The following is a 24,998-nucleotide window of genomic DNA, read 5'->3' as shown; positions in this document are numbered from 1 at the left end:
ATGTTAATCTTAAAAATTTCAAAGCTTGCTTTAGTCTTCTATTAAACAGTGTATATGTGAACTCTTTGTCACCTTCCTTTGTTATAAGTAAATAATGACTTTTAAATATTTATAGGGAAGAAAAGTCTACCAAAACTCTAATACAGAGTGCTCATTTTTCATCTGTAACTTACTATAATATTGTCATTTCATCAGGTCCTTTCCCATGCACTTTGATGAGAAATCCATGTTTGCAGGCAACAAAAAGGGGGCCAAGTCATTAAAGGTAAAAAAATATATATATATTGAATGGGGGAGATGGTGGGGAGCTATTTGCTGTTGTCTTTTAATCTTGCTCATCTAGACCCTTTAATTCCCCAGTTCTGTCTTAATTTTAAAAGTTTAATTAGACTGAAAATATTTTCTGCATGATAGGAGGAATTCCGGTTACATTTCAAGAATATTTCCCGTATCATGGACTGTGTTGGATGTGACAAATGCAGATTGTGGGGGAAATTACAGGTATGTGTGATATCTTTCCTTTTGATCTTAAATTTTTCCACCGAGTTCAAAATTTTTATTAGAATGTCCTCATTGTTCATTGCGTTAGAGTTTAGAAATAGATCCAAAGTGCAGTTTTTGTTACTTTTTAAAATAACTTTATTTTTTTCATAAAAAATATTAAATATTTTTAATATAAAATACCAAACCCAGTACCTCACATGTGCTACTACACGAGCGCTCTACCACTGAGCCACAATCTAGCCCATTTGTTCCATTGATGATAAAATACCATTAGACTATGTGTTACATGCACATGTATAAAGATGTTTTTTGTAGTCTGCATTAATGATTGTAATTTTATTGTATCTGTGTCTATTGATACAATCTCAGATTTATTTCTGAAGTTGGTGGTTGTGAAAAGAAAATTGTATATGTTTACATAAAAAGTAAAATACAATTATAAAATTTAAATATCTAATTTTGGTCATTGAATTTGTTTTAATCACAAAATGTGAAAGCTCTACTAGGTAGATCTGTTATTCTGAATAATGAAAAAGAATTGTTTGATATTTTCTTTCAAAGAGGATAAGTAGTTACAAAAAAATGAAGAGACAATTATTTTAATGGAGGCTGTACTGAAATAAAAATTATCTTTTGCTCTAGTGCAATAATTGAGAAATTAATAAGTAGACTTATCACTAATAATCTCTAAGATTTGAATTGCCTGGGGCTGTTAAAAAAAAAAAAAAGCTTTCAATGGGACTGGAGGCCACACTTTATAGTAGAGTGCTTGCCTACCATGCGTGAGGCCCTGGGTTCTACTCCCAGCACTGCTTGAAAATAAATGCTTTCAAGGTTAAAAGTCAGACACTATAGTCCTGATGTAATGTTTTAAGGTTGTAAAACAGGCATTTTAGTAATTTGTGAGACTACAGACCCAACAGTGTTAGCTCAGGTTTCCTTAATAGTTACCTAAGTTTATCTCATTCATAACCTGCCAGGAGTAACTGTGTGTAGTTTAATATTTTGGTGAAAAGATCAGTTCATGTGAGTTTCTTGAAATCTTCATAGTACTTCTTACTATATAAAGTTAATTGTCAGTTCATTAATGTTTTCTTTAGACTCAGGGTTTAGGAACTGCCTTGAAGATACTATTTTCTGAAAAAGAAATCCAAAAGCTTCCAGAGAACAGTCCATCCAAAGGCTTCCAGCTAACTCGGCAGGAAATAGTTGCTCTTTTAAATGCTTTCGGAAGGTAAGAGCCGTTTCCACTGCAGAGGCTTGATTCCCCTGCAGGTTTCATTCGACAAACTGCAAAGATCATCTTGTCCCCTGAAGTACAGTTTGTTTTGGTTTGTTGATAGAAAGATGCTATTATTGTGTTATACCTGGACTCAGTTGGTTTAGAGCAGCTTCCAGGCAGACAGGTCAGTTTCTTTATAGGTCATAGGAGAAGTTAATAGTTTTCCAGTTGCTAGGTTTTCTGTTTACTCCTTAATTTTGTGGGGATGATAGTCTCCTAATGATCTTGTCTTTAAGGGGCCATGATTTGTTCAGGTACCATAGTAGAAAAAAAAGTGGTCATGAAAGTTATCAAAGAAAAAAAATTTGACCTTTGTCTGCTCTTTAGTTCCTAAGCTGTCAAGTACTTTTCTTTCTTTCACTTACAACCCATTTATTTGTTTACAGATATATAGTCTTGTTTGTTTATACCATAGTGGTATCAAAAATAATTTGTATTTACCTACAGAGACACATGCAGTGCCAACTAATTGGGGAATACAAAACAGTAGAAGGAAAAGAGTCACAGAGGGCTGGGATTGTAGCTCAGTGGTAGAGCACTTGCCTAGCATGTGTAAGGCACTGGTTCGATTCTCTGCACTGCATACAAATAAAATAAAGGTCCATTGACAACTCAACTAAAAAAAAATATTTTTAAAAAAGTCACAGAAAATAATGCTATGCTGTTTTGGGAAGATAGGGCAAAAATTCAAGAAGATATAAGAACAAAAAAATAAGGTACCAGGTGATACAAAGATTATTGCTTATGTTTTCTTAGTATGCATTTTTAAGTTAGAGAGGCAGTTAATTTAAAAATAGAAATAGCAATGATTTTTACTTGTTGCTTTCCTATATTTAAAAATTATGTATGTTAAGATTTGAAACATAAGATGAATAGAATCTCCATTGTTAATTTGCATTTCATGAAAAATTCAGTCTACCCACTTAAGAGGCCTGTAGAAAGATAACATAGGAGAAACTGAATGAAATTTAAATTAATTTAAAATGAAATTGAAATGAAAAGGATTTTAAATAATTTAAATGTATTATAAACCCAAGTAAAATTAGGAAGAAGAGAAAATTGAGAATTTTATTAAAATATCCCTGGGTCTCACACTTGCAGCCTTACTTCTTTATATATAGAGACCCTGATCTTTATTGTTTGCTAGAGAGTTCTAGACTTGGAATCAGGTCTTCAAGTCCAGGGATCCTAGCTGTCATTTATTAGCAGTGTTGGCCCAGTAAAAATCACTGCTCTGCTAGCAAGTTTCCTTTCTAAATTGTAAAATGAGGAGGACAAAACAATCTTAATTTAGTACCTACCTACTAGCTGGTGACCCTGAGAAAATTTTTATTTGAGCCTTGGCTTTCTTAAAATGTAAAATGTAATTATATCTACCTTGTAGCATTTTTAATGTTTATTGAAATCTTACATGTATGGGCTCAGAACATTGCCTGATATGCCCTAAGCTCTCACTAAATGGTAACTTTTGAAGTACTTGAGTAAAGAAAGGAGCTTAATATACTATGTATTACATCACCCTAAGCTATAGGGAAGGAGAAACATTGGCTGTTTCTTGTATCAGCTCTGAATTGTACCTAAAGAGAATTGAGCTTGTAGAATTATTTTTTTGATTCCCATCCCAGAGTTTTACTCCTAGGCTTGGCCTGAGAAGCTCTGATTCATACTCCTGGGCCTGGCCTGAGAAGCTCTGCTTCATTCGTTTGGTATGTCAGTAATCACACACTGATAAATGTAGATGGGTACAGGGAATAGGGAGGGACTCAGCAGGAAGCAGTCTTTACCCTCAGCAGGCAATGACATAAAGAAAATCAGTGTGTTTGGGGAGCAACTAGAAAGGAATAGTCATTTGGAGAGGTGTGTACATAATGAATTTATGAGGGAAAACATAAATAATCTGAGATTCTTTATCATTGTGAGTTATTTTCATATCACTTTCCATCATTAATCTATTGATCTGTTGATAATAAGTAACTGGCTTCCTTTGCCTGTTCTAAACCAAAACCAAAGAACTGTAGTTTTGTCAGTCTTTATAAGAGATTATAGCATATTGATTTAGAAATTGGAATCCTCAGTGTTCAGTATTCTTATTATTATTTTTACTTTAGATTTTGCTTTCAATTGTGGCCTGTAACAATATCAGGAATTTGAAACCAGTACACATTATACTAGCTATATGTACTAATATGCTTTTCTTTTTCTCCTATAGGCTCTCTACAAGTATAAGAGAGTTACAGAATTTTAAAGTCTTATTACAACACAATAGGTAATAAAGGCTTTTCTATGTCCAAGTAGAGACATACAGTGGCTGGGTGAAGCCTTTTAGTCTTGGACATTCAGCAGAGAGAGACTAATCTTCTAAGACTTCAAGAATTCTGAACTCTTAAAAGAGAAAATTCAAATGTTCACTTGAATATTTATGACCCTTAATAGATTATCATTTAGAAATATTTATAAATGAAGTATATACTTTTAAAACATGTAAATTATACTAATTCTGTTTAATTTCATGTGTTTCTGTTGAGTATTTTTCTATTCCATTTGTTTTGAGTTGGTTTTGTTTTTATTCTATTATCCTTTATTTCCAATTGTCAAACTTTAAATGACTTTCCCTATCCTAGTAACACAGTTCAGTCTTTTGTGGAAAAGAGTTAGGGAACCAATGTTGCTTAGGGCTAGTATCACAAAAAATGTATCTGTGATTTAACATTTTTAGCCTTGCCTGGCACTTTGTGTATTGCCTTCTGTAGTGTGCGGCTGTCCTTGTGGTCAGTGGCCCTTTCAGTGAATGGCACAGGGGTTCCTTAAGATCCCCAGGACTTCAGCTTCAGTTCCATTGGTTTTTGATATTCTTGTAGAGACTGCAGTTTTGTTTTTTGCCTAAAGGACTTGTGTTGGTGAAGGTAAGTGCTCTATCATGCTCACTGCACAAGGGTCCAGTCTGTGTATGGGGCTGGCGCAGGAGCATTCTTTACCTAGAACTAATAGATCACCTTCTGACTTTGCCTGTCTTGTTCCTCTCCTAATTTTAGATATTGTCAGTTACTTTGAGGAAAGGAAAGAAAAAAAAAATGCTGCGTATTTATTTAATGGATTATTTCTTGATAAAATATGAAGGGGATTTATGAATATATGCCAGTTAATTGTATTTACAAATTTGCTATTTTACAGTAAACATTTTTAAAGGATTTAATTTTGAATACAATCTATGCAACCCTCTAGCTCTCAGTCTGTCTCTGGTGATATATATCAGAGGGAGATCAGGTCAGGCCTCTTTTAGGCTTCCTCTCCCCTCGCTCCTCTTGCCATCTTTAGCTCATTTTGTATTAGTGGACTAACAGACTCACAGGTCCTAGACTGTCACTTTGTAATCCTGGGATTTAGTTGTTAAACAATGTTTAAAAGTCTTGATTCTTTTAAAGGTGTCAGTGGATATAATGGAATTAACTTGAAAGGTTGAATCTATGTAGAAGTATCACAAGTACGAAGTCTAGTTTCTCCTTAGACTCTTCCATGTTCCCTGAAGTAAATAATAAGTGCTCTTAAACCCGTATCTTATGCTGCCAGAGTCTGATGTGTTTTCTTTTGACAGTTTCATGGCATATTTTAAATTGTACTTTGGCCATCCTGTGGAAGGGTATGATTGGGGGAATAAGGTCCAACTAGAGTTATTTATTTTTTTACCCAATTTCTAATCTTTATAAATGTGGGATTTTGTCATAGTTGGAGATAATTTTTGTTAGGTTGAATAAAAAGATTGGTTTTGTTGGAGCTTTCTCCATTGGGGGGGTGAGGGGGGGGTTGTGAGGAGGGAAACCTTAAGGAAAAATGAATATCTTGTCATCTTCTTGCTAGTAAAAATAAGAATTATTTTTCACTTAGTGTTCATTTAGTTTCAGAAAATGTGAAAAATTTGCACTTTTATTTTTATTGTATATTAAGATCTTTTTAGTGTTACTTCACTGTTTCCACAGCTAACAGCTACTGTTTAAACTCTTATTTACTAGAGAAAATCCTTGGTCATTTCCATTTATTGCATTTTTAATTAGTTTCAAACTTAGGAAAATGTTAGAGTGCTCTGGAAAGATCTAGTTAGGTTAAGATTATTTTTGGTTTTGATGAATTTTTTCACTTCTAAGAAAATAAAATGAAGTATTCTACAGCGGAAATTCATCTGATTACCTTTGTTTTACCATAGATCAGTCCGTAGGAACAGCCTACATTTGTTTGTATGTGTATTTCTAATGATTATTTAGACCATAGGAACCTGTGTTGTGAGCCTGGTAATGTTTGATGGTCCTTGTGATGTAAACTGCTCCCAGTTCATTCACCTCTTGCTGTGAGGTGGTGACTGAGCACTGCTGGCATGGTGGAAATGATTGGCTGGTGAGCATCTTTTGGCATTTTGTCTGTGTCTCATCACCTAAAGTAAAAATCCAGCACTTGACCATATAACTGACAGAAATGATTGTAGCAGCTTGATGATGTAATGAACAAGGAGAAAAGGAACCATTCCTTCCTTCAGTGACATGCATTTTTTTAAGAGGCATCTCTCTGTAAGTTAGACAAACTATATATTAAATTTGATGAACTGTGTTCCTTCTGCTTTGATTCTTGGATTATGAGGAAGATGAGGTAGAAGAATAATAGATTTCAGATTTGACAAGTGAAATGCTCTGACTTTGAACATTGTGCATTACTCAGTTTTGTAATCTCATGATGTATATGAAACACTGTGCCATGTTTTCAACTTTGCATAGGTACCATTGTATGTAAGAAAGGACAGCTCTTTTGGTCTCCATCAGCATTGTCTTCAGCTGGAAACTTGAGAAAGTTCACAGTAAACCTCCCAGCAGTTTGCAGACTGAAGTACCTGCAGAAACCGTAGCTATTCACCAACAGACTCAGGTTAGGTGCACGGTATTGTGGAAATTATCTTATACAACACCCAACACATAAGACCACATGTACTCTATTTTAAGGTGCAGCTTTGATTTTTGAAAAGAAATACAAATAATTTGCTGTTGTACCCACCAGATTCTAGAAAATGTGAATTAAAGTACATGTTTCTGCAATCTTCTGTCTTGTTTTTTCCCCAAATTTTAAGTGTTTCTTTTAGGAGATGAAGATTTGCTAGTCACTGTGGAGTGGGGAGAAAGTATATTTGCAGGTGGTCTGAGGTGGCTGCTTCTAGTCGTGATGGCAAGTGTTGGCAGGCATTGTTTCATCTTCACAGCAGCACTGGTAGGATTATTTTACAAATCCATAAGAAATCCGAGGACAGGAGAAGCTCACTAACTTAGTCTGGAACATCTGACACCAGAGCCTCTGCTCTCATTGTGGTCTGTATCATTGCACAAGTAGCTTGCTACTTTAAACTAAAAGATGGTGACTTTTAGCATCTTTTGATTTGGATTCAGTCATAAGGCTTTTAAAATATGCTTATTTTATTTAATTTTTTGGATAGGTAATACATTCATATGGTTTAAAAAGCCAAAAGATAACAAAAGTTATATAGCAAATGCCCTCTTGTCAGAGGCTCACCTTCCAGCATGGCACCCCCATCACCACACCACTGCACATGACCTCTGTTCTTGGTTGCTTGTGTTTCCAGCCATACATTTTCAGGCATATACAAACACATACATATAAAGCCTTGTTTTCTCTCATTTTTACTCATTGACATCATAAACACATCACTTGCTGTTTTCACTTACTGTTTCTTGGTGGCCTTCACGTGTTACCAGATGGCTTTGTTATTTTTGAGTGACTGCTTGGTATTCCATTACATGGATGTGCCATCATTTAACTGGTCCCCTGTTGGTCATTTGGGTTGCTTTTGGAACTTATATGTAGGTCATCTCACGTCTTACCCACAACCTAACCATCTCAGATGTTATAAAATGCTGGATTGTACCATTCTCATAGATGAAAACACTGATCAATGTGTTTCTATTCCTATAAGTAGGGTTAAACACCTTCTAATATGTCTACGAACCACTTGTGTTTGCTTTTGTGTTCAAATCTTTTGTATACTTTTTTATCACATGATTATTTTCCTTTCCAATTTCTAATAGTAGATTATTAGAGTAGCAACACTTCAATTTTAATGAGCTGCATTTTTTTCAGTTGGTTGTCATTTAGTGTTGCTTATGATGGTTCTGCCATGCGGTTTTATATTTTTATCTAGTCTGATACAAATTTTTTTAGTGGTTTCTGGATTTTGAGTTATAGTTAGAATGCCTTCCTCAATCCAGAACAGTGGAATAATTCACCAGTTTCTTCTAGAACGTTTATGGTATTTTTTTTTTAACGTTCAAATTTTGATTCCTTGAAATGTATCCTGGTAAACCCAATTTTTTCCACAGATTACCACCTAGTTGCACCAGTACCTTTACCTGAACAGGTCATCTTTTCCTCACTAGTTGGAGAGGCTATATTTTATTTTATTTTATTTTATTTATTTATTTATTTATTTATTTTTTTTGCGGTGCTGGGGATTGAACCCAAGGCCTTATGCTCGCAAGGCAAGCATTCTACCAACTGAGCTATATCCCCAGCCCTATATTTTATTTTTTGAGATGGGTTCTTTTTTTGCCCAGGCTGGACTTGAACTCATGAGCTTACACACTTCTCTCAACTCAGCCTCCCAAGCAGCTGGGACAACATGCATGTACTATCATGCCTGGCTGAGAGTCTATGTGTCATATCTCAAGTCCCATATGCACTTTTAGCTCTACCTGGGTTCTGTTTCACTGATCAGTGTGTAAATGTGGCAGTACCACACTGTTCTAATTATACAGGCTGTATTTTTTAATATCTGTGCACTGGTTGTCTTTCATTCCTTCCCTCTCTCTTTCTCCATTTCCCCCAGTGTTTCTAGCTATTCTTATTTGCTTTTCCATGTGAGCTTAAAAAAATCCTGAAAACATGCTAAAACTCTGCCTCATTGTTCTCTCTCAAGGGTTGCACTTGTCACTGCTTACTGGTAAAGATTAATATTTTACTACTCTAATTATTTTAGTATTATATTTGTCAAATAGGTGAAGGAAAATAGAGGCACAAGACAGTGCCCGTGTGGACAGAATTTCATCTTGGTGCTTCTATTTTAAGATTAGTTTCCAAGGATGATTTGAGGATTATCTTATAAAATTCTCATTACCTTTTGTTAAGATTTGGACCTGCATGTCCCCAGAAGCTCATGTGTTAAAAGCATGGTCCCCAGTGCAACAAGGCTCAGAGGTGGGGCTTTTAGGAAATGATTACATCATGAGGGCTCTGGCCTCGTAGTGAATTAATCCATCTACTGAGAGCTGAATGGAACACTGAGAGGTGGGACCCAGTGGGAGGAAGTAAGCCCTCGGTGGGTTTCTTTTCCCTCCCCCTCCCCACTGGTTGCTTCCTTGCTGCTATGAGCTCAACATCTTTCTTCTAAATTGTTTTCCTTCTCTAAGTTACTTTTGTCAGATATTTGGTTATAGGATGAAAAGTTAACATACCTTTTTACCCCATTATGAATGGTTTGCCCAAAAGTTGGATATCCATAAAAGATTAAGACAAGAAAGAGGAGCTCTTAAATAAGTACTAAGCTTGTACAATCAATAAGCAATAGATATAAGTGCAAGTGCAGAAGGTACCTTAAAAAATATCTACCAGAAGAACGGATGTGAGTGTTCACTCACCTTTAGGAGCTAGAAATTCAGCAGCAAATGAGTGACAGTGCCACCGTGTAACCATTCTGTTAGCTAACTAGATTATTCTGTTTATACTGAGAATGCACCCAAAGACAAAATGTCAGCTGAGGAAGACACAAGCCAACCTAGAATCCCATCTAGATCAGAAGGCACTCTGGGTGGAATGAACTATGGTGTCTTCCTGACACTGCCATCAGGCTCCACAGGTAAAGTCACTCCCCTGATGCCACTGTGCAGGGCAGAGTTGGTTTCACAGGCCAACATCCTACAAGTGTGTACCTTTTCCTGGGGCCTTTAGAGCACATCTCTCTTAGCAGGTCTAAACTGTGTAGACCTGAAGTCCAGATTCTGGGCTAGTGATTGCACCAGGGAGAAGCACTCTGTGGATACTCAGTCACTTAGGCTGAATGACCCTGAGAAAGCAGTGTTTATCCAGACCAGTACCAATTTATACTTTAATGTCTTCAAAGAACTCTAGGCTTGAGGCTGCAGAGGGTCTGGAGGGACTGCTGGGGGGGGGGGTGCAGGTGAGACTGATCAGCAAAAGGTCCTGGCCACAGGAAGCAATAGAGGAAGGGAGGACTTTGAGTTTATGAAAACTGGAAAGATGGAGGTCACAGTTCAGCTGAAGGAAGTAGGCCTCTGAACTCCAGGTCTGCCTAGGCTAAAGTCAGGACCAGAAAGTCTGTTCCGAAATTTTAAAGTTAATATTTTGAGTGGTAATGCAACCAACTCCAAAAGGACAGATCAGATTTGGAACTGAAAGGATTACTTACCACTGTGTTAGTGTCAGGGAATACAGGGCAGGGCTCAGCCATGGCTCAAGGACTAGGAAGAGGTAGGGAATCCAGCCGTGGAAGAAGCAGGTAGATGCCAAGAGCTGTTGAATCACTGGATTTGGATTTGAGCACTTCGAACCTATATAACTTGACCTGAGCAGCCAACCTTACTCTGCACTGCATAGATATGGTACCACGCCCTGGCCCAGAGGGTTGGGGCACAGGGACATCCTTAGCAGACATCAGGCATGTTGAGCAGGGCTCAGGACAGGGCTTTCCACGTGTCCCTGCTAAAGGCCAAGAGTAGGGTTAATATATGGTTGCTCCTGAGTTCAGTCCAGTGTAGCACAGAAATGACTCATTAGACATTGAATCCCATTCCCTTGTGCACACTGCCACTTTTAACAGAGGTTTCCTTACTTGAAGTGGTTTATTAATAGAATCTTGGAGAAGAACACTGTTTACCCTGATTCATTCGAACAGCTGTTCCGTCTGGAACTGTAAGAAGTTGTAAATAGTTTATGCACAATTGGAAATGTTTTTAATAAAATTCTCACATAGGATAAAAAGTAGAAATGTATATCAGATTTCTCCATACCAGTGTATGTATATTATCTAGCAGTCTAAGGTGTAAGGATATTTTAAAAAATAAATAAGACCTATTTAGTTCTAATGTAAGTTTACCTATTAAAAAAATAAAACAGGGACACAGGACATAGTTCAGTGGCAGAGCACTTTCCTAGCACAGCAGCAAATGAGTGACAGATGTCCCTGCCACCATGTAACTTACCATTCTGTTAGCTAACTAGAGGCTCTGGGTTCAATCCCCAGCACCAGAATTTAAAAAAAAAAAAAAAAAAAAATTTGTAGTAATGTTCAGTATGTAGATATAAATGAAAATTTTTCTCACAGCACTTCTGAAGCTCTAGAGTTAATGCTTATATGCTCTAACAGGGATTCAAGTGTTGGCTCAACAGCAAAGGACCCCAAAGACCAGTTGTCATGAATTTGAGTGAAAGGTGGAATGTGGGAGGGACTAGTGAGTTTGCTTGATCTAAGCGGATGACTGTGGGACTAGCACGGTGTTAAAAAGTGTCTGGTAACATGCAAGATCAAGTTGGCATAACTAAATGTCATGGATGTGTGAATTGTAATAATCAGAATTTTTTTGTGAGGTGGTAATAGAGATTGAACCCACGGGCGTTTCACTGGGTTACATCTCCAGCCCTTTTTATTTTGAGGTAGGGTCTTGCTAAGTCACTAGACTGGCTTCAAACTTGCAATCCTCTTGCCTTAACCTCTCAGGTCACTGGGATTACAGAGGTGTGCCACCAGCTAAGCAGAACTCCTAATTATAAAATGGAAAAGCAAGCCAGTGAAAGATAACCTCCACAGAGCAGGTAGGACTGTTCACTGCAGAGGCAGCCGTGTCTTCAGTAGTCACAGAGACATCAGCATGCTGCATCGGACTGCAGTGGTACAGAATTTTCAGTAGTGTTGCCTCTTCTCCAGGCACTTTTAACTTGCATGTTATCAAGGTTTAAATTTCATTTTACTTTAAAACAAGGGGACACTGGGCATTTTAGAACTAGAAGTCATTATTCCTCTGCCTGTCTTAGCATTCAATAGTCCACATGAAGAACAGTTTTGCCAGCATACCTAGCAGGGCAAGTAAATCCAGAAGCTCAGGGGAAACTCACTTTTCCTTCCTACACTGTCCCTGCGGCATCTTGCAGGATACATGGTCCTGTGAGAGGATGAGAGTCTGACAGACAGTTTTCATTTCTATTCTAGTGTGGGTTGACATTATTCCTAAAAGTTTCACATTATTTTTTTAAAAGGAGGAGGGGCAGAACAGGCACTTAAAACATCCTTTCCAACAAAAAATAGTTCACATAAATACTACCAACCTATCATAAAAATGGATTGTGGCTTCTGTTATTTGGTGCTGGGGATTTAGGGTTTCCTCCTAATAACAAGAGAATTAAATAGTGTTTATGTACTATTGGATAAGTGCCATAATTTTGTGCTTTTATGATACACTTGTCCTTAGCTGACCAAATAGTGAAGAGCACAGGACTTTCTGAAGAAATGACTTAGCTGTAGGATATGGTGCATCTGCCTGCATTCCCCCAGCATAGCGGTAGTGTGGCCCAAAGGCAAGCAGGAGTTGTCATGGGACACTGGAGTTCCCCGTTGTGTGTGCATGTGCACTTTACCTTGATCCTGTGAACTCCCTAAACATGAGACTGGCCACAATGGGGGCTTCTTAATGCTGTTTAGAATAATAATATATAATACTATTTTAAGGCAACCTGAATAATTGGTGCAAGCTTTGCTTCAGTGTAAAATTTTCCCTGCAAGTAACTATTTTAAATGGTATGTGACCCAGATTATTCCATGTATGTAAAGACAGTGTTCTGAGATTATCAAGAATAAAGATATTCTGAAAAACCCAATCATGACTCATTTGAACTTGAGATCTTGATTTTAAATACCATCAGAATAAGGGAAAGTAGAGTTGTCTCTGTGAAGTTAATGTCCAGAGATCAGTTATTCCTGAAGACCAGAGTGGGAAGTAGGAGTCACAAATCCTTCTCACTTGTCCTTCCCTCTGTCCCAAGATGAGACTTTGCAGGCGAGGTGGAATAGAATGGTCCTTTCTCTGTGGCAGGGATACTTCCTCTAGAGCTTGAGGCTCGCCGTGTGGAAGATGGGCACCTTCAGCCTCCCGTGGGCAGCTTGGGAGGAAACAGTGGAAGTCTGGAGGTTTTAAGATGGCACTTTTGGTTCGAGATGTGTTTCATGAAGATAACTTTCAGCAATTGTTTGGAAAATGCCCCCCACCCTAATAGCATATTGCAGCCCATTGTTGGTTCAAACCTGCAGCTTCTAGCCAGCTGCTTATGGAGCTGTTCGAGGCATTTTAAACATGGCTGGAGATTACAGAAAAATTGATTCCAGAGAATTTTAGCCCAATTTAACGCCTTTTTGGGAACCTCGTGGTTTCTCCTTAAGAAGTCAATGTTCACCGAGTTGGGAAAGGTGGGATCTGGCCATACTCCTGAAGTAATGTTTAATTTCATTGAAATGTAAAAATTATGCAAAATCACTATGAATATAGCAGAAGTGATTTAATAGTGTCAGTCAGCTACACTGTTAATGTAATCAGCTTGTTATCACTGAAGTACATACATTGGTGTCCTGATGAAAGGAAGTACCAGACTTTTGGCAAAATGTAAGATTGAGACCAAACACCTGGGTCTTCAGAAAACTCTAAAGAGCCAGTTATCTTAAAAACTGATAATTCCATTTCATTTAACACTGCAGTCACAATTGGCTTTCTAGACATGAATTGTAACTTAGGAGTTTACTAATGTGGAGGAATCTGTGTGACCTTCAGAGGTAAGGATTTGAGAAGAACTTCAGTTCAAAAGCCTTCAACTATTAGACCATGTATTCTATACTTTTAAAGTGAATTATGCATAAAGGATGTGCAAACTACAATGTATATTGCAGTAACATTCTCAAGGAAAAACCCTAGTATACTTTAGCGTTATTATTTAAGTTATATAAAATACAATTTTATAAAAGTACAGATTTTAAGTTATAGCCAATGAAATAGCCAGGCTCGCTTATTAGTACTGAAAATAAGGGTTTATGAATCTAAATTATTGCTTGGTTCTATTGAGCCATTAGGAAAAAACCTACAATAAAAATCAAGTCCTATTTCTTGGAGAAAAGTGCCCTAAAATCTCAGCGGTCATTAAGTTTGTCTTTCTGAAGCTTTTCAACAGAATCTTCAGTAAAAATGTCACTGATGCTACCCATGGCTTGGTTTGTCGGGATCCAAAGTTGAGTCTTGCGAAGTTCCTTGTGCTGGGAAGCTGTTAGTTTGTTGTCCCCAATCATAGTAGTCTGGAGCAAAACTTTAAAAAAAGAAAAGAAAAATTCACTGGCTTAAAGCATCATATTCTGTATGTGTGACATGTCTGGTTAGGGAGATGGAACTGGTGTAGACCAAGCCCATTTAAAATAATCCTGTGTACCGTGTTGGTAGCCTGTACCTGGTCTATTGGATTATTCAGAGCCCAGCGTCACTGGAACCTGGAACCAGGCACTGTGTATAACATTTCCATCAACGAATGAGTCCTCTGTGGACGACAGCTCACTGTGTCTGGACAAATAACTGTGCCTCACCTTCCTCATGGGGCTAATTGTGGGGACTGAAGTGACCCCTATACACATATTAGGCAGTACCCAGCATATGGTTAGTGCAGTGCAGTGAGCTGTCTTCATCTTCCTCTCCATAGTGGAAGGGGAAGGGGTCTTTCCTTCCCCATAGAGCTGGCAAGGACCCCTCGCTTCTCGGCCACTTCTCACAGGTGAGGGGCCAAGGCCTTGCAGCAGCAAGCTAGCTTACAGGGCAGGTGAGCTAACAGGAGACTCAGTGAGGGAACCAGGTGGGAGCGTGCAGGAAGATGGGGAGCTCTGGTCTGAGTGACCTGCAGGAAAACCAGGCTCAAGAAGTCCTCGTGCTTTGGCTTGCTTTCTCCTTGTTCCCAGCCACTGTCTCTGTTCCGTCTGATCAGGATTTCTCTCCTCCCTGATCCCCCTGATCCAGTGTATTCTCTAGCTTTTTCTCAGTTCTCCTATCCCTAAGGCAAGGACCCTCTTCAGAGGGCTTTTAAGAGTTTCTAAAGACTTTTCCTATTGCTCATAAGGTGTAAAAGAGCAAGCCTGAGGTTGGGAGTCGAGCTCAGTGGCAGAGGGCTTGCTTAGCATCATCTGAGGCCCTGGGTTCCATCCCCAGTCCTGGTGGGGAGGGGACATATCTTTTTATCAGCTTCACGTTGAAATAGGGCAAGTCTTTAAACTCGTGAAGAATTGCGTGGGGTAAGCATTCCCTTCTCCCAGGAACAGGAGGGGCTCAGCAAGCACTAGGTTAGCCCTTTTGGTTCCCAACCCCCGAGACATTCAGATCATTGGGCTTTGAGCATAGCTGAAACACCAAGATGCTAAGGAAAGGAGGAGGGAATCCAAGCAGCCACCACTGTCCTGCTGCAGAGGGCACACGGGGCTTGGAATCCAGGGTGCATCCTTCTATGGCTGCAGTGAGTGCAGGTACTTGGGCCTTCCCTTCCTCCTCCTCTTCTATTTGGCTTCCCAGCTCACTAGAAATTAGATCATTACAGGCAGATGGCAGGTCATGTTATCTTACTCCACATATGACTGCTTGAACTCATTATAGTTAACTGCCCTTTCAAGAAATACTCTGGGTCAAATTTGCAAGTGGTTTTTCAAGAAAGGACCCTCTTCCTGTTAAAATTCACATGGAGGTACACCACAGCTTAGGTGAGACTAAGATGGAAAACCAAGGTACATACACACTGTTTACATGGTAGAGAAGCTCACAGAACAGATCCAAAGAGAATGCCGGAAGCCCAGCTTAACCACTTCCTAGCTGTGTGACCTGGGACAAGTCATCCTACCTCCAGATGCCTCTGGTTCATCAGACTAAGATGCTTGTGAATCTCTTTTAACAGTGTCCAGGACACAGTAGTTATCATATATATGACACTTTAGTTTTATTCACCTAAATTAACACCAATACGGATTCTCTTCCTTAAATGAAATCTTCAATTGAGAATCAGCATCAAATTTAAAAATGTAACCTTTAAAAATGTGACCTTTATGGTGTATAATTTAGATTAATAAAAAAATTCCATTAACTTTAGTCTCCGACTGACTTTAGAACATCTGATTAGTCTGCCTTCCCAACTCATGTTCCATTCTGTGTTTTCATGACCAAGTGTTCTCTTTCCCTCTTGAGGAGTGAGAGTATACCTTAGCCTATTGTAGGCTCTGGAAATTCTGCAGTTGATTTTCTTTTAAACCATCGATTGCGTCTGCACAGCACAGCTGTGACAGACGTGCTGATCCATGGAATATTGTTTAAAGTTTTGTGTCGGTCCTTTTCCATTCATATTTCACTTATGTCAAATAATTCGTTACCCAGTCCCGCACTTCCTCTAGCTGCATGGTTTTCGTGAAGGAACCATATCAGGGGTGCAGCCGTCTGCCTCCTCATGAGCCCTACATGTGAACCAGGCTATTACCTGCCCTGAAGTCCCTGAGGTGCAATGTTCCAGGCAAGGTCGTCATCACTGTCGTATCTTCGAGGGTTGTCAAAGAAATAAGATCTGGGATTGAATCCATGGCTGGGGACCATTCCAGGGTTGGTCTAGAAAGACAGGTAATCATTCAGCATCCTTCCAAATACTGTGCATCACCTGAGATTAGGATGGTCAGATCGCTTCCTTACAGGAGACCAAAGTTCCCCTCATCCAGATGGAGGCTGTTCCTTTAGGCTGGGGTGATCAGTGCATCAGCATGGATAAAATCCATCAGTCTTGCTCTCAACAGTGAGTTGTCATTGTTTAATCCCTCATTAAAAATGCCTAAATTAGCCAAATTTCGTAGTCCTACTTGGATATAAATCTATATAATCCTGTGGGCATTCATAGTAAGATAAAACAATGAAGCAATCATACTGGGAAGGTTCTTAACCTATTTCTATATCCTGTCTCCAGTCATTTCATCCCGTTTTTGCCCCCAAATTGAGTTCATTTCTCAAAAACTCTGAAATGGTCATTGTTGAATTTCACCCCTGCTAGTTCTCTATACAAGGGCCTAGAGACCAGGGCGTGCCTCACCCCCCACCCACTGTGTCCTGGATCATCAGTGACTATCCAAAGATGAATAGGAATGAAACAAGTCAGTGCTGTCTGGGTATGAAATAAGGACCAGCTTATCTGCAGGTTCATTCAATGCTTTCACCCACCCTGTACGCACAGTGACCAAAATCCACTCATCACCTTTCTGCGGTTACAGATAATAGAAGGTAAAATCTTACCACTAGTTTGAGTGGCCTGGAATCTGATGCAAAGCCCCAGAAGCTTTCTCTATGTAGTTCTGCATTTTCTGTCCTGCCCCCATAGAGACATATATATAAAGGTGGTTGAGCAGAAATATGACCAAACTGGAGGAGTGACTTAGCCCCAGTCCCTTCCCCCATGCTGTAGGGTGAAAAAACTTTCCTTTGCTAAAAGAAAAGCATACACATTTGGTGCACAGCAAATCCAGACTCCAATACTAGTGAAGCTTTGTTGCATAAAGAAAAATAATCACACTCCCCAGGCCACAAGATGCATTTCTTTCATAAAATAAACACATTAGGGAAAAGTCCCAAAATAGCCAAGGGACTTCTTGTATCACCATGGGATGGAGGCGGTTCTCTCCTCTATGCAGAAGCTGGGAAAAGATTCTAACTGCACATTTCATAAGCAGAACTGGCGTTTCTGCTAACCTCAAATGGCATACTCACAAGGCCCTTGGCAGGATTTCTAACTCGGAAGAAGTAAACCACCAAGGAGGTGGGCAAGAGTTCCCACACGAAAAGCACCACTCCGAACACCACGTAGCCAGCGTCCCCCAGCTGATTTTTCAGGTCTGCCTGTGGACAGGGGAGGCATGGCATCAGACTGCGGGCAGAGGAAATACGTTTGACTCAATTCGTTCTGCCCTAAACGCAACCTTAATAGGGTAGAATTCCTTTCCCCTAAAATGTGCCTAGTGAAATCAAGTAATGGTCCAGGCCATTCAGGGTTATTGAAATCATTTCAGGAATGGATAACTGTCTTCTACAAAATACTCAAACCTCCTGATCTCTGATGTTTTATTACTTCATCCCCCAAAACTTGTGTGTCCAAATTAACTTGCTCACATATCTAAGCTAATTTTCTTCAACAACTGAGTAGACTGTTGGGTTGCCTCCTCCCCAGTTCTTGGAAGCAGCACGTAACTGTTACCCCTTAAGTCTCATCCCTGGGATAAACATGTCACTTTCTAAGCCTCACATAAGCCTTTAAACCTTACTGTAGGCTAGCTTGGCGGTCTGGTCCTTGTAGCACCAGGCACTGGGATTCAGCCCAGTGAGGTGGTCAGCAGGCTCAGTGACACAGCGTTCTCCCTTCAGCAGACAGAAGAGCCATAAGAAAAGGAGAGCTGGGTGTGGAAAACTCCAGAAAGAACATTTCAAACAAGGAGAAAGCACTGGAAACAAACTCCACAGGGTCAGGCACCTAACTTCCTCCTTTGGCCTTCTCTAATGCATCATGTCGAAGACAAAGAAACCAAAACTGCTCGTCCTGCTCTCCAGAGGATGTTGTTCATACTCTGCATCCTTCATTTCACCTGTTCAGCCAGCTTTTCCCAGTCAGCACCAAGAACATGTGCAACTAGGCATTTGTTCTATTGCTCCTGGGTTATTTGGGCTGCAGCATGCCAGTCTAGACCATCCTAACAAAATATCTCTTAAGAACAAAAACATTTTTAAAACCAATCCTCCTCTAAATCCATGGTAATTACAAGCTCTTGACCAAAAGAAAAACAAATGTTTTGTTAAGACTACATTTTGGTTGTTTAATGGAGCTTCAGTTTGGAAGATGAAGAAGTTCTAGCGGTGGATGGTGATAACCACACAGCACTGTGAACACTGAGTGCACTCATCTGCACACGAGTTAGGATGCTTAACACACACTCTACAATAAGCAAATCCTCTGTGCGTTGGGAATACATCTCTAGTTGGTCACTATTTAGTTTAGGTTTTTATATGCTGGATTTTGTTAAAACAAGACACACCTTGCCAGTGCCTGGCCCAGCTTTCTCCCAGCCTGCATTTGTGGCTCTGGGTTCAGTCTGGATGCTGGGTTATTGCTGCTGTTCAGTCCTGCCCAATGATGACACCTCGCATGGACCTCTAGTTAACATTTCACCTTGTCCTCATGACTGGCTCTTCATGGTCATTTTATTCTTTCCCCCGCTGTCTTAATTCACCTCCAGTTTTGAGCACTGCTGAGATTTCAGCAATGGATTTACATGTAGTTAAGTGTGCACTGTTATTCCAGGGAAACTTACGGAGCCTTTGCCTAATCAACCCAACAGTTCTCTAGTAGAGAGATACATTTCTGTACCAGAATGGCATGTGTGTGTGTGTCTGCCTGAGGACCATGAACTCACAGGGCAGAGGAGTCTGTTCATGTTTGTGTCCTGGCACTCTGCACAGGTCTAACACCAAAAGCCAGGATCTGTCAAGAGTGAATGCCAGTTCAGTCTCCTCGACTCTCCTGAGCTATTATGAGCATGGATGTCAGACATGTCACTACCTGTGTGTGTGTGTGTGTGTGTTTGCTTTACAGTTTGTAACTTATAAATTTACAAAATGTATGTGAGAGAATCATATTAGGCCACTGGTGCAGTGAGCTTTTACTAAACCATAATATCCTTGTCACTGTTGTGTACACACTCCATTAAAAAACTCTCAAAACTTCATAGTTTTGGATGTTTTCTTGAACCTGAATATAATTTATCTTAGCAAATTTTATCCCTTAATAACACCGTCTTATATGGGAGCATGCTAAAATTTTAAGTACTTCTTGACAAGAACCCTGAGGGGGAAAGGAGAATGGAGTATGTGTACCCACGCCGTGTACTCAGGTGTGTGCCTGTGTGCATGTACACACACAGCTCACCTAGCTTGCTCAGACACGTTGCAGGAGCGAGGCAGGCACTGTGTTCCCATCTGACAGATGATGCAGGTGCTACACGAGAGGTTTTCTTAAGGTCACCCAGCTATTCAGCATAAGCGAGGGGCTTACCCTCTGCCACCTGGAGTGCCACAAAGCAAACCCCTTGTGGTGTCCCCACTGACCTGGTCAGATACGTTGTACCAGTCGTAATCAAAGGAGTGGACATTCTCAATCTGAGAGAAGGACAAGATGAACAGGTTGTAGCAGGCCCGCGAGGTGTACAGCAGGATGACGGTGACACCGATGGCAGTCACTTGGCACACAGAGGAGCCCTGGAAGAGAGCCAGCAGGGGTGGGCCACACCAGGTCCAGGACGCTGGCCCTTCCCTCCCTCACCTGCTGAGGCACCGCAGCAGCACCCTCAGCGCTCTGTCAGAGCCCAAGCCCAGGCTCCCGGGTTCCCCCTCCTCGCCTTCCATGCCAGGCAACCCCCTGCGGATAAGACCCAGGCCTTGGTTGGAAGAGCTTTTAGCAGGTTTAGCCCTTTGCCCAAGGTCAAGACTTTGAAGACAACAAAGCTCCTCTTCAACCTAAGGGCCACTGCACGGCAGGTGAGCCCAGGCTGGGTCAGGCTGAAGGCACAACAGTCTTGGGGGGACCAGCTAGGAGAGAATGCGCTGCACACCGTGCCCCAGATGTGAGTTCTCCCTCAAAATCCACAGCCCTCCAGGCTACAAGTATGAGTCCTGGTGTGATCCTGGAATTTCACACAAATCTGTGACTCCCCATTCCCCCCATCTGAGAGTGCTATCAATTTCTAAAGTCAGTTAAAGGGCCCTAGCTAATAGCTAACATTACCAAAAAAAAAAACAAAACAACAACAACAAAAAAACTAAAATTGATTTTCTAGTTTTGCATTTGTCAGTCATTAATGAAATCCAAGTTAATATTTTTCCAGTTCTTTGTTAGCTTGCGTGTCATATGAGTGAACTAAATGGCATTTAGACAATCTACAACTTAACAGCAACTGTTAAAAATTTGTTTTATTTTTTAAAAGCCTTGAAATAGCCCCAACATGGGAGATGAAACCATAAATGTAAAATCAAGTCTGAAACTCATCAGAATTTATAAATAATTCACACTAACTTGCAAGATTTGCAAAATCAGCTATATTACAGCACGCTCACGAGGGCTTCATATTTTTGAAATTAGAGGCACAGGTTTTAATCCGATCCCTTCTGAAGACATGATATTGTGGGAGACAAGCTGCCCTCTTAGACCAGACATATCCTGGCAGATGTGCCCCAAGAAAAGGTGGTCACAGGTACCCCATAGGACGCCTGGGCACTGCATCTCAGAAGCAGAGGCGCAGCCAGCCATCACTCAACCATCTGGTGAGTGGAAAGGTGAGGGGCCAGGGCCCAGTGCTACCCCCAGCCTCATGCCCACCAAGCTCCTGGGCTGAGGTTCAGAGTGTGCTAATGAGGGAGATCTGAGGGACCCGGCTGACCAGGAGCACTGTTGTACTAGAGCATATTTGCCCTTCTTTCTAGTTGGGAACAGGAGAGAAGAAAAAGGAGAGTCTAGGCTGTGAAGCTCAGCAATGGAGAAAATAACAGGCCATGTCCTGCTCCTGCTCATGTCCAGCTGTCTCTAAATAACCGTCAAGAGAGGGATGTTCTGAATTTCAGGAGCAACTCCTACTGCTAAGGACAGGCTGCTGGAGGTCGTCAGCATCCACCTGGCTCTGAGCGTCCACAGCAGTACGACAGCAGCCTGACGCCACAGACCCTGGCCCCAGCTGCCAGCGTGGCTCTCGGCTGGCACCTGCTAGTAGTGTGGACTGTAGCCAGCTACTTAAATTCTCCCTGCTTCAGTTTTCTTATCCATAAAGTAGAGTTTAGAGTCTGCCTGCTCCACAGAGCTTGTACACTTGACCGTTGCCGTTAGTGCTGTTGGTCCAGTCCATCCTTCCGCCCTTTAAAATGCTGGTCAAATTCTCTATCTGCAAACCAGACTTGCACACCACACCCTGAGCCATCTGGAGTGGAGTGCTTCCTGCATACAAAGTTCCCTGAACTCCCACTCCTGTGTTCTGGTGACCACTGTATGGTTAATCATTTGCCAGAGGACAGGCGTGAAAAAGATTTGTTGGGTCCTGTTTGCAAACCAGGAAACGACTTTTGGAATAGATTTCACGGAGGAATCTTGAGCGCAGTCCCACCCTACCTTAGACTCCAAGTAGATGTTGGCTAAGGACATCTTAGAGATTTTGTAGAGACAGATGGAGAGAGAGACAGCACACAGCACGAAGAGCGTGTCATTAATGGCCACTCGCACAGAGACGATGACCTTCCTCTCCCAGTTGCCCGTCTTCACCAGCACAGCGCAGGTTAAATTCACCAACAGGAAAACGAGACTAATGAAGAGCGAGGCCAGGTAGAGGGGCAACCTGGAAAAAATAAGAGGGACACTGAAGGCGCCAGTTCCCGCACGCTGGGTGCGCATCAGAGGGAAGTCGTGCTGTTTTGGCTGATGGCTAAATAGAGGCACCAAAGGTAACACTGACGAGCTTGGCTTTGAACAGTAGACATCCCCAGATACAAATGACAAAGGGACCCCGTATTTTGCCCCCAAGGGTCCTTCATGATGTCCGCCATCTCCAGGAGGTTGGGAGGATTGGAGAGAGCTCTCAGGTGCTGGCTGGCTCACGTGAATGGCCCCAGAACCCTGTGCACAGGGATGGGGACAGGGGAGTAAAGAGCTCAGGCACAGAGACAAGGATCTGATGTGAGCACTGGCCATTTTGCAGCGTTAGACCAATTATGGGTGAATTGGGCAAAACGTAACCTCTTTTAGCCTTGTTTCTTCACCTGAAAATAAGGCCACGTGATTCCTACCTCAGGTTGGTTGTGAGGATGTCAGTCCTCTTTATCCACTGGGTGTGCGTCCCAGACTCAACCACACGAAGGCCCAAGTATTTTGTGTCTCTACTAAGCACATACAGAATCTCTCTCTCCATCATACAATGTGACAACTATACATAGCATTTACATTATCTTGGGTATCTTAAGTAATCCAGAGATGATTTAAACTAGTGGGAGGAGAGACAAGTGCCCATGGATTTGGGTATCAGAGAGGTCCCAGAAGCAGTCCCCCTGATACCAAAGAATGGCTACTTATGTGATGCTGTTATTTGAACAATGCACTTTATCCTCTAAAAAGTCATTAATGGAGTCCAAAAGTCATTAATGGAGTCCATTAATGTGACTGCCAATGTGCCACAGCTACACAGATATAACCAACTATTTCATCGGCTATTTTCAAACTGGAGTTTCTTGGACGCACCCTCTGCCTGAGACCTGTGTGCAGTCAGTATGACTCAGGACGGCTGACGCTGAAACCAGCAGCCTCAGACTTCCCTGGGCCCTACTGTCCCCACCACATGCACGCACTGCAAGTGGGCACACCCAGGAGGCGTGCAGATGAGGATCAGCCTCTCGAGCGCAGAAGGACTGGTTTGAGTATGTCCGTAAGTCAAGTCAGAAAACAAAAAGTTTCGACCAAAAGATTTCTGAAGCTAGAGAGGGATGATGATGTCTTCAAAAGCCACCACAGACCAGGACGCTGGAAACCCGGATTCTAGTCCCAGCTTCAGCCTTCACTGATGACGGGGCAGCTCGGAGGACAGAGGGAGAACGGCTGAGGCCAGTGCCCAGCCATGGGCTTCCTGCTTGCAGCTGCCATGTGAAATAACCCCGCTCACTCAAGCCGAGCTGAAGGGGACTTTATGTCTTGAAATGAGTACTTTATACCTACCAGCAAAGTCTCTCCCAGGACTCGGACCCTGGGCCCTACCCAGTGCTGGGCCTGCCTGACTCCCGCAGCTGCAGCCCTCGGCCTGGCAGCGTCACCCCGGAGCTGTGCCAACTCCCCCTACACCTGCGCACCCACGACTTCTGACGTCTGCTTCCCTGGTCCCTGAACTTGAGCTTCCCAGACTCACACAGCTCCTAACAATAGGGGGCACCACCACCTGCCCACACCTGCCTCCACCTAGGTGACAGGTTCCGCGAGACCCAGGCTCAGACTGCTCTCGCCCCCACATGCACAGGAGGGATGGGGCTCCCTGCACGCGTTCCCAGAGCGAGAGAAAGGCTCACAAAGCACCTTTTGCCGGGCATCTGAACACAGTCTGCCCTGCTGTCTCCTGGAAACACCGTCACGGCTCCTGGACGGTCCCTTGCTGGGGGAGGGTCTTTCCAGGAGGAGAGGAAGGGCCGTAGGCACCACATCGGGCTTGTGCTCGGGTGCTGGGGAAGGTGCGGTGGCAAGACCGAGTGCGCCCGGCAGGCAGGGACGAGGTGTGCGGCCCGTGGGCTGAGAGGCACAGGCAGCCAGTCGGGGATGCGAGAGCACAGGGTAGGGGCAGGAGGTGCGGGACACACAGGGCTGAGGAGCGGAGGAGCACCAAGGTGACCGGGCCGGAGACCCAGGAAGCCGCCGAGGGGCACAGCTCAGCACCTGGGTGGCGCCCAGAGATGCAGCTCACTCTGGGGCGCTCCGGGTCCCTGGCCAAGGAAGGCGGCACTGTCAGGACCCGGGGACCTGGACCCAGGCGTGGTGAGAGCTGCCACCCCAGCAGGCCTCCCCTGGAGCTGTGCGTGGGGGGCTTGTGGTGTCTCAGGGACTCCACTGTGGGTCACGATGCACTCAAGGCTATTCCAGTAGAAACCTGAAGAAGTCCTTGGAAAAGGGAACTGCATGATCTGCCAAGGACAAGTTCCTCTCCAGGTCACGGTCACTGATCAGGCCCTTTGAATCCACTTGCTCTCCCCTCTGCCACAGCCTGCTGTTCCCTCTGCACTCCAGCATCTCCCCAGTGAGACTGGGGCAGACCCCTCCCGGCTCCCCAGCCCAAACACCACAACTGGCTGAGCCAGGCACAGAATGCTCCCGCTCCCGCCCACGAGGGCTCTGCTTTCCATTCCTTGGTCTCTACCAGGATCCTCTCGCCACAGGGAGCCTCTGTCCTCTTCCTGAAGTCTGTGATGTGCTCTGGGTCAGAGTCAGGAAACCAGAAAATGCACGCGGAACCTCAGGCCAGCCCCCGACTCCTCTCTGGAGCAAGGCAGGCGCTCAAGGCCAT

General features: G+C 42.3%; 2 protein-coding genes across 5 annotated transcripts in view; one reads left to right on the top strand and one right to left on the bottom strand.

The window, feature by feature from the left end:
* Ero1b (endoplasmic reticulum oxidoreductase 1 beta) overlaps nucleotides 1–8,113 on the top strand; it is a 54,270-nt gene extending 46,157 nt beyond the window's left edge. For 2 of the 4 annotated variants that reach the window (XM_047520565.1, XM_047520563.1), the window contains exons 13-16: nucleotides 196–265; nucleotides 415–501; nucleotides 1,605–1,738; nucleotides 3,996–4,874. In XM_047520565.1, coding sequence (XP_047376521.1) covers nucleotides 196–265; nucleotides 415–501; nucleotides 1,605–1,738; nucleotides 3,996–4,056 — 352 coding nt within the window. In that variant the 3' untranslated portion in view covers nucleotides 4,057–4,874. Of the gene's footprint in view, nucleotides 1–195; nucleotides 266–414; nucleotides 502–1,604; nucleotides 1,739–3,995; nucleotides 4,875–6,546 lie in introns of those variants that run through there. The other 2 variants (XM_047520562.1, XM_047520564.1) reach the window with 2 other exon arrangements.
* The window catches only part of Gpr137b (G protein-coupled receptor 137B), a 40,498-nt gene continuing 23,542 nt past the window's right edge, over nucleotides 8,043–24,998 (bottom strand). Inside the window, exons 3-7 of the mRNA XM_047520566.1 lie at nucleotides 22,079–22,301; nucleotides 20,032–20,181; nucleotides 17,647–17,775; nucleotides 16,379–16,503; nucleotides 8,043–14,188 (exon numbers count right to left, since the gene is read on the bottom strand). Coding sequence (XP_047376522.1) covers nucleotides 14,083–14,188; nucleotides 16,379–16,503; nucleotides 17,647–17,775; nucleotides 20,032–20,181; nucleotides 22,079–22,301 — 733 coding nt within the window. The 3' untranslated portion in view covers nucleotides 8,043–14,082. The remainder of the gene's footprint in view (nucleotides 14,189–16,378; nucleotides 16,504–17,646; nucleotides 17,776–20,031; nucleotides 20,182–22,078; nucleotides 22,302–24,998) is intronic.

Source organism: Sciurus carolinensis, chromosome 12, assembly GCF_902686445.1.
Source record: "Sciurus carolinensis chromosome 12, mSciCar1.2, whole genome shotgun sequence".
In the NCBI taxonomy this organism is placed as follows: Eukaryota; Metazoa; Chordata; class Mammalia; order Rodentia; family Sciuridae; genus Sciurus; species Sciurus carolinensis.
The sequence above is the reverse complement of the archived record's forward strand: the minus strand, read 5'-3'. Positions and strand labels throughout refer to the sequence as shown.